General features: G+C 41.9%; 1 protein-coding gene across 6 annotated transcripts in view; it reads right to left on the bottom strand.

The window, feature by feature from the left end:
* The window catches only part of LAMA2 (laminin subunit alpha 2), a 1,237,914-nt gene that overhangs the window by 868,495 nt on the left and 354,054 nt on the right, over nt 1-15,365 (bottom strand). For all 6 annotated transcript variants that reach the window (XM_077486899.1, XM_077486900.1, XM_077486895.1 and 3 more), the window contains exon 4: nt 12,003-12,245. In XM_077486899.1, the coding sequence (XP_077343025.1) occupies nt 12,003-12,245 (243 nt within the window). The remainder of the gene's footprint in view (nt 1-12,002; nt 12,246-15,365) is intronic.

Here is a 15,365-nt window from a genome sequence, read left to right on the forward strand (position 1 = left end):
TTAACCTCCAAAAGCAAAATTTATCATATTGCAGCATACCAATTCTTAGATGGCATGACTGCATTCGTTTTCTTTTTTTAGGTTTTCTTCTATTTCCGTCTGGTTATCCAGTCAGTAAGTCTGTTGTTGTTTTTTTAAAGAACAAGCTGTATGTATCAGCAAACTATATCAGTTACAGAGGTGAGTCAAACCAATTCACACTAGCAGGGGTGCTTACAATGGGAATTGACCCCTAATTTGTTCATCTCCCCCATTTTTGGGAGGAAAGGGGAGTATATGATATTTAGCTTTGTATTAAAGCAAGGGGTTGGTTTCTGTCCATAAGGCCCTTTTTTCTTGTGTATGGGGATTTGAGCCACACACTTCCAGATATGCTTTGTACATTTTTCATATTTTTTCAATATTGTTTGTAATTTATTTTACTGATTGTTGAATTATGCATTTTTCTCTTTATAGGTACATTTAGAATGCAATATGTCTCTCTCCTTTTGGATTGAACACTCCGAGTCCTTTGTTCCTGAAGAAGCTGTTTAGGCGAAACATGACGAATAAATTGGGATGGAGAACAAAATGTCTTTTATGGTGGAATGCTGTTTGTTTCCTTGTAGCAGGCTTTTTATAAAGACTGTAAGGAATAGAATTGCAGGTTGCATATGTTTGTGAACTTTTCTCATGTTTAAATATAATTTTTTTATTTTATATGAATTATTATCTGTTATATTGGTACCGTAAAGTCCCCCACCTCCAAGTTCTTTATATCTATAACTCTTCTTGGGATGTTGGTACTGTAATGTGTAGAATGAGAACAGACCCGTATCAAATAATTTTTGAATATACATTTTTACTAGGTTGCTATGTAAGAGGGAGAGACAAGGCAGGTTTTAGCCTGAAATAAAAACAGCAGTGTGCTACAGTATGTCGTAGACAAGATTCAGAAATAAACATCGGCATGCTGTAAATCATGTAAGTGGTTTTACTAAGTTGCATTGTGACCAAAAATCTCCCTCCCACAACTCCACCAAATTAGGCGGAGGGAAACAAGTAATACAATGGGACTTTAACCACTTACAGACTGGACCATTTTGCTGGTCAAAGACCAGACCACTTTTTGCCATTCGGCACTGCGTTGTTTTAACTGACAATTGCGCGGTCGTGCGACGTGGCTCCCAAACAAAATTGCCGTCCTTTTTTTCCCACAAATAGAGCTTTCTTTTGATGGTATTTGATCACCCCTGCAGTTTTTATTTTTTGCGCTATAAACAAAAATAGAGCGACAATTTGGAAAAAAATTCATTATTTTTTACTTTTTGTTATAATAAATATCTCCCAAAAATATATAAAAAAAAAATTTCCCTCAGTTTAGGCCGATACGTATTCTTCTACATATTTTTGGTAAAAAAATCACAATAAGTGATTATTGATTGGTTTGCGCAAAAGTTATAGCGTTTACAAAATAGGGATAGTTTTATGGCATTTTCATTAATACATTTTTATTATTTTTTTTTTACTAGTAATAGCGGGAATCAGCGATTTTTATTGTGACTGCAACATTGTGGCGGACACATCGGACATTTTTGACACATGTTTGGGACCATTGTCATTTATACAGTAATCACTGCTATATAAATGCAGTGATTCCTGTGTAAATGACACTGGCAGTGAAGGGGTTAACCAGTGGGTGGCAGTGTAGGGGTTAAGTGTTCCTGGGGGTGTGTTACTAACTGTGGGGGGGGTCGGACTTTCATTTAGTGAACACTGATCTCTGCTCCAATCACATGGAGAAAGGTAAGAGGAGAAAGATAAAGAATAAAAAAACAGACTAACATACCACAGACCCGATAACCCCCCCAAAAAACCACTACAGCCATACTCTCCCTCACAACAATGTGGAGGAGGAGCTCAGCACTGTGCGGGGACGAGATGACCAAAAAAATAAATAGGCAGATCTAATTTTCGCTAGAGGCAACATATATACTTGACATATGTCCAACCAACGACAAAGTAAAACAGATATAACCCTATGGGGTATTAAACAATAAACAGTAATAAATAAGCATAGCCAAAGTCATTATAACATAGAACCGACACTATAGCCATTGAAACAACAGAGAACACCTACTCCTTATATACATTTTTATAATGTATCTCCCTCCTTCTTAAATTGATCACCACATAAACACCTCACAATCCCCATAAAGAATATCTGACAAAACAAAAATGTAAAAAAAACAACAATACCCCAAGCGGTATATTTTAACCAAAAGCTCGCAGCTGAACTTACCAAGAACAGTGTAATTAGCAGAGTTGGGATCTGTCCAGGAGTTGTAGCATAAACAGCATGGACATCACTGTATGACACAACAATATATACAAAGAGAGAGAGAGAGAGAGACCACATGAGCGCAAACCATTCACTTTCCTGGTTACTCCATAAAGTATAAGCCATAGCCACAGACATACTCCCACACTGGCTTATCTCACTTAGCACATTTCTGGGCATGTTTAAAAAAGGGCACCATAGCATTTAGCAGGGACTAGGTTATGCCTTATAAAGGACTGCTCATCATTAGTCTCCCATCCTGCAATGCATGGTCATGGTGGGCCACTTTCTCTGACAATGCAGCTGACACTTTCAGGAACCAGAAAAAAACAGAGATGACATAATTGCCAATGTTTCGCCCCCACTGCACACTCCCCTGAATCAAGCAGCCCAGCCATAAAAGTTAAACAGGTACACTGCTGGAGACAAATTAGAAAGTAAAGAGAAGGGAGAGGAATCAACAGAGAGGACAAAATACCCTGCACAAACAAAGTTCCAACACAAAATAGCTATACCCAACATGAACCCAAACAAAACGACAACGCATACTTTGATGAAAAGCACATTTTTAAACCTTAGCATATAGCAGTTAGCAGTTAGCAGTTCGCTGTAGTACTCGTTTCACATAGGAAATGTGTTCCAGGTTAGTCTTGGAAAAGACTAGGATGTCATCCAGATAGATTATTAGAAACTTGTTTCTGAAGTCATGGAACACCTTATCGATGAAATGTTGGAAAATGGCTAGAGCATTGCAGAGTCCAAAAGGCATAATTAGATATTTATAATGTCCATTGTGGTTTTGAATGCCATCTTCCACTCATCATCCTCTCTTATGCAGATCAGGTTATAGGCCCCTTGGAGGTCCAGCTTAGTGAAGACTATGGCTCCTTTAAGAATGTCAAACAATTCAAGGATAAGGGGAAAAGTCTAAAAGTTCTTGAGAGGATGTATACAGTTCTGTTGACAGTATGTGCCCCAGGAGGTTAATGCCCCATTAAGCCAGTCAAACAAAGGATTGCGTTGTTGCAACCACTGAAATCCATGGATTACACGTAGGAATGGAGAGTCAATAAGTGATAGAGTAATTTCTTCCTTTCTTCTGCCCTGGAGGGCCCCAGCCTTTAGTGTGACTGTGGTGGCCTCAAATTTTACTTATGCTGTGTACACATGACCGGAATTTTTGACAGCAAAGGTCCGACGGAAAGAGTCCGTCAGACAATTCGATCATGTCTGGGCTCCATCGGACCTTTGCTTGCCAAAAATCCGTCTGACTTTAGAAGTAGAACATGTTTTAATTTTTTCCACCAGAACTCCACCGGACCGAGAAATCCATTTGTGTGTATGCTAGTACGACGGACAAAAAACGACACTAGGGCAGCTATTGGCTACTGGCTATGAACTTCCTTATTCTAGTCCGGTCGTACGTCATCACGTTAGAATCTATCGGACTTTGGTGTGATTGTATGTGGCCAAGTCCGTTCATTCGGAAAGTCCGCTGGAACTCCGCCGAAAGTCCGTCAGAAAGACTGTCGGACCTAGTCCCTCGAAAAGTCATGTGTACGCGGCATATGACTTTCCCTAATGGTTGGTGATGTTCAAGGTTCTTGGTTTGGGAACAAAGGGAATGTTCTTTTTCTTGGCAATATACCTGTTGCTCCAAAACCCAAAACCCAGAAGATACAGAGTTTGAGGCTAAATAAAAGGCGCAGGTACCGTAACTTTGGTCTTGGAGGAAGTACTTTTTAGGAGCCAACCTCCTCGTCTTGGTCGAGGTGAGCTGCAATCCGTGACTTTTTCTGACATCTTTCATGGTAGAGGACATTCAGATAGACACAGAGCTGTATGAACGTTTCAAGGTAATATGGAAGATCCTTCTACACCAGTTCATCTTTAAGGTGATCTGTGAGCCCTTGTACACACGGTCGGACATTCCGATAACAAAATCCGTCTAATTTTTTCCAACAAATTTTGTCCGAAACTGGTGTTGCATACACACAGTCAGACAAAGTTGTCGGAAAATCCGATCGTTCATAACGTGATGACATTATTTCGTTACAACGGGACTACGTTCAGGCTAGCAGCCAATAGCTTTGGCCTAGGAATTTGATCTGAGCATGTGTGGCACTTTGTCTGATCAGAATCCTCTACAAACGATTGGACAAAGTCCGATCGATCATGTTGTCGGAAAAATTTATATCCAGCTCTCAAACTTTGTTTGTCGGACATTCCGACGGAAAAAGTCAGATGAAGCCCACACATGGTCGGATTATCCGACAACACGGTTGGTCAGACATTTTCCATCGGAATTTCCGACCGTGTGTACAAGGGCTTAGAGCTCTGCGAAAAGTGGCACGAAGAGCACCAGCATCTCACTTAGCCTCAGCACTCAGGGTACAAAACTTAATAGCATATTGTGCAAAAGTTCTAGTAACTTTCTGTATGTCCAGAAGTGAGTCTTCATTGGCTATAACCCTGCCAGGTTTATCAAAAATAGTCTGAATTGATGACAGGAACTTATCCCCATTCTGCAGCAAAAGACCATTGCATTCCAGGTAAGGAGAGACACATGCCAAAGCTTTCTCTTTCAACAAATAGATTACAAAAGTCATTTTTGCTACAGTGGAGCTGAATGTCTCAGGGTTATTGTGAAAATGCAAGTGGCAAATGTTCAGAAAGCCTATGCAGTCTTCAGTATCACCTCCAAATTTTTCAGGCAAAGGGAGTTTGGGAGGCACTGAAAAGACAGCTTGGACTAGAGCAGGAGCCTGCACTGATTCAAAAGAAGGATTTAATCATAGCAGTCAGTTAATCTAGTTTATCAGAGAAATAAGATGCACTTCATGATTATCAAGCAAATGTCCCTAATGCGAAATAGTCTTAAAAACCCCAGTTGAGTCCACTGTCATTGTAGCCCATTTGTTATGTAGGGTACCTGTTGAAAGGTTTATTCCAAAGTTTGGCTAGGGGGTTGAGGCATTAGAATAGTCAGGCAGGCCGGGTCAACAACAAGTCTTGACAGCAAGGTACAAGGTCATTATCCAGAAGTGCGGTTGGGGACAGGTAGGGTCATACATAGACTGGAAGAGTAATTAAAAATTGTAAGGCAAAGAGATAAGTCAGGAATGAGGCAAAGTTCAAAGTCCAGAAGTTCAGCAGTTTGGTAGTATAGCCAGGGCCGCCATCAGGGGGGTACAGCCGGTGCACATGTAAGGGGCCCGCTCATCCGAGGGGCCCGTACCACAGGTCACAAGCTGGACTATCTTTAACATGAGGCAGCTGCTGTCACAGTGGACCAGCTGCCAGGATGCAGGGGAGGGTGGAGAGGTGGGCGGGTCCCACGTGTGTGGAGGTCGGGGCCCTCTATCAGACGCTGTGCGGAGTGGGGTGACATCAGGTGCCAGGTCAGATGGCCCCATGGGGCCGGATGAGGACCTCAGGGCAGAGGAGCCCCCGCTCCTTTGTGTGCAGGTTGGATAGACCAGTGATCATAAACCCTGTCCTCAGGGCCCACTACAGGCCAGGTTTTATATATTGCCTTGGGGAGATGCAGACTAGAATACTGCAATCACTGAGCAGCAAATGATATCACCTGTGATGTATTTCAGTTATCTTGCAAACCTGGCCTGTTAGTGGGCCCTGAGGAAAGGGTTGATGACCACTGGGATAGACCCATGGAGGAGCCCCCCCCTCTTTTGTGCATGCACGCTCCACTCCGGTCAGGTACCAGTGTGCGTCGGGCTGTGTAGGGTGGGTGGGGCCAGTTGTGCCAGCGGAGGGCCCCATGGATGAGTAGGTCAGGGTGAAGAAGCCTTCCTTTCTTGCAGCTGCCACAGGAGAGCCTGGGGGAGATGGAACACAGGCTCAGCTACCCCTCCTGGCACTGCTGGAAATGTGAGAGCTGGGAGGACTGGTGCTTCCCTAGGTGTGTGCGACATTCCCTCCCACCTGTTCCACTTCCCCCCACCTGTGCTGCTTTCCCCCTACCTACGACACTACCTCCCATGTGTCCCGCTGCCCCTCACCTGTCCCGCTACCCCTCACCTGTCCCACTGCCCCCCACCTGTCCCGCTGCCCCCCACCTATGACACTGCCGCCCATGTGTCCTGCTGCCCCCTTACCTGTGACTCTCCCTCCCATCTGTCCCGCTGCCTCCCACCTGTCCCACTTCCCCTCACCTGTCCCGCTGCCCCTCACTTGTCCCACTGCCCCTCACCTGTCCCACTGCCCCCCTTTCATCCAGCTGGTCTTCTCCTGTGACACTACCCCCTCCTGTCCCACTGTTCTCTTTCTGTTCCACTTTCCCCTTCTAACCCACTGCCCCCACCTGTCCCCCTGCTCTCTTTCTGTGCCACGTCCCCCCTTCTGTGGTAGGAATAGATGGGACTGGAGGAGGAGGACATGGGATGGAGGAGATGGGATGGAGAAGGAGGGCTTGGGATGCCCAGTGGGCAGATTCAATGGAACAGCACTTGGGTGGGCTCTGGGGAATGTTGACGGTCAGGCCCGGGGGAAGGGGGGACATGCCTAAAGCTGTGTAAGGGCCCCACCATTTCCAGTGGCTGCCCTGAGTATAGCACACACCCAGGGAACTGATCTAACAAATGGTCATTGAGCACAAGTCTAGCTATATAAAGGTTGACTACAGCTAGAAGACAGGTTGAGCTAAAGAGTCTCAGGGTACAAGCACAAAGAAGGGTGTATGCTGCAGAGACTTAGACCCTCCAGTGCAAGGTTGGACAGAGCTGCAGCACAAAACTGGAAGGTCCCATGTTCAAATTCAGGCAGGCACATGACAATTTCATGGAAGCCCTTTTAGTAAACTACATTTGGCGATAATGAGAGTGGATAATGACAGTGAATTATGTCAGACACAAAGAACCAGAAATATTACACAAGCATGCTGCACATCATATAAGCCTTCCTACTATACTGCATTTTAAGAGGGAGAGACAAGCATTTTTTATTCTGAACCAAAAATTACAGTGTTTAATGTCATAGTTTAATGTCTTGTAGCAAGGTCTTCCCCATTCTTGTTCAGCCAGGCTGCATGCTTAGATCAACGGTCTGGTATGGATTTTTAGGAGGACCTCACAAGTGTTATTTTTATGCATGGGGATTTACCTTTAATTCCTATAATAGACTGGAATAGTCTCCACAAAACATCTGGTATGTATTTTGTATTTGGGGGGAGTTTTGTGTTCTGTGTTGTTTTGTGCACTGCTCCAAATAATTTGGTGGAGGGGGGATTATGGTGTGGGGTTGCTTTTCAAGGGTTGGGCTTTAGTTTCAATGAAGAAAATTCTTAAGATGTCAGCATGCCAAGATATTTTGAAAAATGTTGTGCTCCCAACTTTGTGGGAACACTTTGGGGATGGCCCTTATCTGTTTCAACATCACCAGTGCACGAGCCAAGGTCTATAAAGACACGAATGACTGAGTTTGGAGTGGACTAAGACTGGAATACCATTAAAGTTCATATGATTGTAAAGACAGTTGTATAGTGTGTGTGTATATATAGTGTGTGTGTATATATATATATATATATATATATATATATATATATATATATATATATATATATACGGATAAAAAAAATGGGAGAGCAGGCTTTCATTTCACAGGAAGGGGGCTAGCACATTTGAAAATCCTTAATATTGGACACACTATGCCATCTGACAGAGATCACAGTTCATGAAATGTGTTATAGAAAACTCAATGCTGACACAGAGGTGGACAAGAGGTGGATAAGCCCATAGGTTTGTCCTTTAGGTGAACTATGAACTATGAATAGTCAAATTTAGGATAAAACTTCACATCAACCCAAACTTAAATCTCATCCCTATTTATGAAGTCAGTAAATCAAAAACTTAGAAATTATTATTAAACATTTGCACACCACAGTGTTTTTAATGTGAATTTGAACATGAGTTAGCTTATATGCTCTTTGACAAGTGAATATTGCATTATTTTTCAGAGAATTTCAAGATTCATAAGGAGGTGTTTTCGACCCATAATTGTCTATATCATGTTTTCTGTGCTCTGTCCTGGTGCTGTGACACTATCACTGCACCAAATTCACCTATGTGTTAACAGTTTGGGCTTCCTATCTGGCATTGAAGTATCGCTGCTTGGGTACCTTGCCAATATGTCCACACTATGTTAAAGAGAAAAATATTTCTTGTTTACTTCATCCCATTTTTTCTGTTTTATGACAGTTCTGTTACATACATTTTGTAATAATTCGGCCGCGTACACACGGGCGGACTGTATGGCCTACTTAGTCCGTCGAAACACATTTCAGCGGACAGTCCGCTCGTGTGTGGGCTTCAGCGGACTTTTTCAGCGTGCAGTCTGTCCGTCATACTTTGGTTTCAGCGGACAATCCGCTCGTCAGTAGGCTAGTTCGACGGACTAAGAATGGCGCATGCTCAGAAAGGATTTACACGGCGGAAGGTTGCATTGCTGTGTATTGGACTTCCTATTTCTAGTCCCGTCGTACGTGCTGTACACGTCATCGCGCAAGCTTTCGTTGTTTACTGTTTGTGCATCCGTGTGTGGTCAAGTCCGTTCATTCGAAAGTATGATGGACTGTCCGTCGGATTGTATGACGGACTAAGTAGGCCATACAGTCCGCCCGTGTGTACGCGGCTTAAGGCTATGAGCTCTGTGTGATAAAAGTAAATTAAAAACTACTATAATGACATTATGTCATATAACCTCTACCTATAGCTTGGCAACACAAAAATGAGAAGATCTGTCTGTAAGCTACTATGTTTCAAATCCACCAATAGCTTGAGTTATAGTACAAATTATTATATTGTAACATCTGATTTAAAAATGAATGATTAAACATTACCTCTTATATTATTGTTTCAGGAAGCAGTAGCACATTTGGTTTAGAGTCATGCATGTATACAGTATATTACTTAGAACTTCCTTAACCACTTCAGCCCCAGCCTATAGTCATATGACGCCCACAGATGCGATCTCCCATCCTGGGTGGGCATCATATGACGTCCTCTGATTCCTGGTTGCCTAGGGGGCGTGTGTGCACTGCCGGCGGCGAGCACGCCAGCACCCGCAGCATCGCTCGGGACCCGATGCGTGTGCCCGGCGGCCGCGATGTCTGCTAGCAAAAAGTAAAAAATATTGTATTTTTTTTTCAAAATTGAGTCTCTTTTTTGTTTATAGCGCAAAATATAAAAACCGCAGAGGTTATCAAATACCACCAAAATAAAGCTCTATTTGTCGGAAAAAAAGGACGTCAATTTTGTTTGGGTGCAACATCGCATGACCGCGCAATTGTCAGTTAAAGCGACGCAGTGCCAAATCGCAAAAAGTGCTCTGATAAGGAAGGGGATAAAATCCTCCGGGGCTGAAGTGGTTAAAATGCATCTGTGTCCAGGTAAAGCACAACAAACTAAAGACAGCCTTAATTAGAATAAAAAGTAGTTCATATTCATTCCCTTTTCATATCAAAATGATACTGCAATCTGCAGTAATTATCTTTGGTAACTTCATGCAACAATCAATTTCATCTGTGAAAGGAACAATGATCCACCAATCAGTGGGAGAAACAGTGCCCCCAAAAGTCAGCAGAAAGTACAATGTCCCTCTAACAGGGGTGAGTGAAAAGAAAGTAATGTCCAACCATTGCAGTCCATGAACAAAATCCCCCAGCACTGGTGTTAGTGGGATAATGAACAGTCAGCTGCATTACATGAATAAAGAAAGGGACTTGTGTCTAGAGATAAGCATTGAGTTGTGGTTGATCATAAATTCAACCTGAGCTGTTTGAACTGGCCTGATTTGTCCCGTTCTCCCTGCTGAACCTCTGGCTGCTTCACACAGAAGTCATTAATTTAGTGGCAGTATTATTTCCACTACCAAATTACCTTTTATTCATCACTAATTATGGCTGTATGTAAAAAATCTGAAGTTTAAAGCCCAGTAAACCAAACTTATATGATTAGTTACACATAAAGTAGCAACTGTAACATGTAATCAGGGAGGCAAAACCTGACCATAACTACCACTTTTGTATCTGGGCAAATTAAAGCCAGCCCTACATGGATCAACATTTGCCCGGTTCAGCAGGGACTGGCTTAATTTCAATCCATGTATGGGCACCCTGGTTGTACACAAGTCGATCCATCAATCGCGTACAACCAGCCTGTTGGGTTCTCCCTGAATGATTAGTGCAGCAATCTATAGCCGACAACACTAATCATTATGTTCTACCAGGAGGAAAGGCTCCCAGTGCTCTCCGCCAGCAAAACACAATAGTGACCAGCTGTGTTGAATGGGGAATCAAGTAATTTTCTCTCCTTCCACATGTAGTGGAAAGAAAGGAAATTGCATAATGTATGGCCTGCCCTACTCTTCCAAATAATTTCTCCCTATGTAAGAACAATTTCTTGAAAGCAAGATATGTCCCGGACCTGCAGGACACCGAGATTTTGGTGAAATCTGGGGAATGTCCCACGAGATTTATTACAAATACTGTATATGGGTGGATTGAAACACAGTCATACGGAGATTGTATGATGTACAGAATGTGGCCAAGAAGGGTAAGGTATACAATAGTTTAGATCCTTTTACTAAGCTTTTTATTGTTATCATACTATGAATGATATGACATCTGTTTGGATTGTTTGCTACTGCACACAAAGGATCCTATAGACATTTGATAAGCTCTAACGAGCAGGGCCCTCTGATCACTTCCGTATTGATTTGTATTGTAAGTATACTGTCTGCCCTCATGTTGTAAAGCGCTGCACAAACTGTTGGCACTATATAAATCCTGTACAATAATAATAATAATATACATTTTTCAGAAATGCTGTTAAATATGTTAAAAAAAATAATCTGTGCTCAACTTTCTTTCAGTTGATCTGGTAGGGCCCTCTTTATATTCTATAGCCAGGTACACAGTTGCAATGCAATACCTCTGATGTGGGTCTTCTCTTCCCATAAATGTTTTATTTTTATATGTACTATATGCTTTCCTTACAAGAAATAATAGAAACTGCTGTTAGCTATTAAAAGATAAAATAATGATGTATTTATCCAAACAATTAATCTGCCATTCTTCAGACTATTTTTTAAATGTATGCCCCTGTGAGACAGTCTTGACATCCGTTGCACTGGGTTTTTGATTTTCCTTCCTATGAAAGTTAGCTTTTGACTTAATCCTTTCTATATGACTGCACTGATCTTGTGAATTCATTTCAGTTCTATTAGTTGAATATAAATTAACTACTGTTAAATATTTTGCATGTATACCTTTTTAATACTGATCAATAACGTTCATACACATTTTGTTTTATAATTATTTGATATAATGAAAGCCTGTTAAACAGTCACAAAACATTGCTGTCATTCTTGGCATTTGTTGTATAGTGTAATGAATTTTCTTTTTTTTTCAGCATGAACTTGTGGGCTCATCACTATGTCACCTTCGCTGCTCTGTCTGTCTTCTTTGTACAGGAACATTACTCTGTGGAAATGTAAATGTGTTTTCCTATTCAGCCCCCTTCTCTGTTATGTTACAGGCAATCAGAGAGCACTGTCAGCCTGCAGTGTGCTGCTGTCAGGGAAATAAAACCTGTCAGTTAGAGTACAGTAAAGTCAGCTTTTGGTGCTGTCAAAGTCTTTGCCTTTGCTTCATTGCACAATTTACCTCTCCATTTTCAAGTGGATGAATCTTTGAATAATAAGATGTGCAGATAACTTCATCATCCTTTGTGTACGAAGGTGTACCAACTCGTGGGGTGATATTATACCGGGTCAAACACTCGCTGTCGGTGATAGCATAATACTGCCATGGCTTGTAAGTGATACCATCGAGAGATCGCTCTAAAATCCAGTTTCCGGGTCTAGGAGAGTTTGCTGCTTTAATAATGACATATGCAATCTGGAAAACCTACAAAAGGAAAAAAGGTATGTTTAAATGCAATAATTGCATTAGCATATTATGATTTTATGGTCATAAATTATATACAATTGCATTTTAGAATTGCATAGATCAAAAAAACATGGTAGCTGCAGAGGAATACACCAAATTGAATGGTGAATTCCTCTGCAGCTACCATCCTGGTCTCCATTTAGGTCCCCTGTCACTCAGAAACTCTCAGAGGCCACAGTTTCAGATTATGTGACCCTTCCAGTGGCCATTATTATGCTCCAGACATCTCCCCTCAGACAAACAGTCCCCTGAAGTCCACTCACACAATTCATTTACTTCAGAAGAATTCTAAATTTAAAAAGATACACACGGGGTTGTTGCCTTCCCTTTACTGCAGTAAACAATTGAAATATAGTTGTTTCTTAAAGTAGGCAATTGGGGTTCTGCAGGGATCACTTTATGATTGCTTCAATCTATTGTTTTTTTCATGAGGGCAGAGGAAAGAACAGGAGACAGAGCTCACCAATCATAACCCACATAGCCCGTCCTGTCAGCGCTGGAGAAGAGGAGAGAAAGCCAAAGGGATTTCAAATCCCCAGACCGGTAAAGTGGCTATACAATGTGTCAGTACAGGAGATTGCCATCCTAGGGTACAGTGGGACCAGGTGTGATGGGGAGTCATCTTACTGATTTTCTGTAAAGGGGAACTTTTGACTTGGTGATGTCCCCACTGTGCAGCTCACTGTTCTTGTTGCTTGAGAGCTCTAACATGGGAAAGAAAAACCTGACCTCTACCTATATTTCCACCTCCACAAAGAGAAACAATGCAGAACAAGTCATGGTAGGTCAGTAAAGCAGAAAATATCAGCTGCAGGGAAACCACAGCAAAACAAATGACTAATCCTTTGCCCTCTTCCTGCCATTTTTGGCCACAGCTTCCATTGTTCAGTTCCCTTTTAAAGAGAGACACGTACATTTTTTTAAATGTTTATAAATAAACTGATTTTACAATGTAGTTTATCACTTAAGAAACAAAATGTTTTGTTTTTTTTCCAAACAAAGTTTATTGGTAATATGCTCAGTAGACAATGAAACAGAAGGACATTTTGAGATTCAGAAAGGGTTCCAAGAACCAGATCAAGGTAAAAACAAAACAAAGAAATCTAATGACAGTATGTGACTGAGTACAGGCATCACTAATCAACCAAACCACTTTAACTGTACAGTGTAAACATCTGAGTATTAGTATCTTAGAGAAGGAGACATGTCCTTTATTGAGTATCGCAAAAAACCCAGAGCAAAGAGAGTTCATGTGGGGGAAGTAAGTTACAATTAATGAAAAGGCTAGTGGTACAATATTTTTCTCCCGGATGGGGAAGGGCATATTGGCACCAGTGGCAGAGGGTTCAATTTTAAATATGGTGTCAGGGTATAAATCGTGTACTATGGCCAATAGGATCCTCCTAGCATTATTGGCATTTTTGGCTGGCTCCTGTTGCTATAATTAGAGTTATTCCCTATTACTGGGGAATTCCGCTTTCCCTGCGTCTCTTTCTCTTGTTGATACTCCATGTGTGTCTTTCCTTCTCTTTGGTTGTCACCATCCTCTCCTCTGCATCCGATGTCACTCAGCACCCACCCAATCAGTTCTGAAGAAGCAAGCAAGCATATCTTGCAAAACACATTGAGATTTGAATATGGAGCAACACACTAGCAGCAAATTTGTGATATTTGTCAAATTTTGACCCCACTGGTGGACTCCAATATACCCTGTAATATACTGTGACCTTTTTTTGTCTCCATACTATAGATCTGGGTGTCTGTTGACTCTTAGTAGATGGAGGGTGTCTTTTAATACCCCCCCCCCCCCTCTTTTATGATTGATTTATTTTAATGTATTTCCAGTAAAATGTGTTATTTTTTATACTTATCACCTCATGCTGTGCTACAAAATCTATGTTTTGAGAATCTGAGTTAGCTTCTCTCTTTTGTAAAGGAAGATGCTCACCAAAATCCTGCAAATGCCCAAAAATAAATCCTTGCACGAAAAATGACCCTAAAAGAATGCAAACCAATCATGTATGCAGAATACCTTTTCATCTCTGACCCACAGTAGTTTGGAGTCCAGTGCTGGGACAAGGTCATCCAGTGTCCAGGGAAAAGATGGAAAACTGTGCCCCCCCACCAACCCCCCCCCCCCCCGCTCCTTGCTGAATGAAGAAGGGGATAAAGCCAATATATTGGTGTGAACCAAAATGTTGTAACGTGACATGCAACTAAATAGTACCAATATTAATCATAAACTGCAGCAAACTGAACATTTTCCCTAGGTTGGTGGGTCACTGAAAGAAACAAATGTCTTTACATTAGCAAGGTCATTGAAATAGAAAAATATGCATGTGTCTGTGGTGTCACTGAGAGGAAAATGTCCCTGAGTCAGTGGTGCCACTGGGAGGAAAATGTCCCTGGGTAGGTGGTAGAAGAAACACCACCACTAAGCTCCATTTCCCCATCCCCCGGTATGGGGCTGTCCCCTCAACCCCTCAAACTCCCCCCACTATAAAGCTCCTCTCACATTCCCATTAATAAATATTTCCCCCTCCAAACCCTCTTGCTACCAAGCTTCCTCTCCCCCTGCCCCAGTATGGAGCTCTGCCACCCACATCACCTCCAGCTACTTACTCAGTAATGAGTGTAGGAGGCTCATTGTCACTTGTACACAAAGAAGACAACACAGGAAGTTGGGGTCTGTTTTTATAACAAGTGACAGCAGTGAGCACAGTGCTAGTACTGAAGGTGGGGGTACCAAGTACTAGACAAAAAAAGTCATGTTGATAGAAGTGACACTGCGTCAAAAAATATACACAACGATTCAGTATATAGCTCACCTTGCTGTGAGATATCAGTGTGGAAAATGAGCAAATGTTCCATCAGAAACAGAAACATATTCCTGAGTAAATTAATGGACCTTTTACCTGTACTGAGATAATCTTTTGAATTAGAGCCAACATAAATCTAAAAGAAAAAAGGAGGCCCCTTTCAAATTAGCATTCCACTCAGATTCACCTGTCAGTTTTTCAGGTGGACCTGATTGGAAGGTCCACGCAGCCCTATGGACAGATAAATGAAAAAAAAACT

This window comes from Lithobates pipiens, unplaced genomic scaffold, assembly GCF_037356315.1.
Source record: "Lithobates pipiens isolate NorthernLeopardFrog02 unplaced genomic scaffold, aLitPip1_a1.2 Scaffold_18, whole genome shotgun sequence".
Taxonomy (NCBI): domain Eukaryota; kingdom Metazoa; phylum Chordata; class Amphibia; order Anura; family Ranidae; genus Lithobates; species Lithobates pipiens.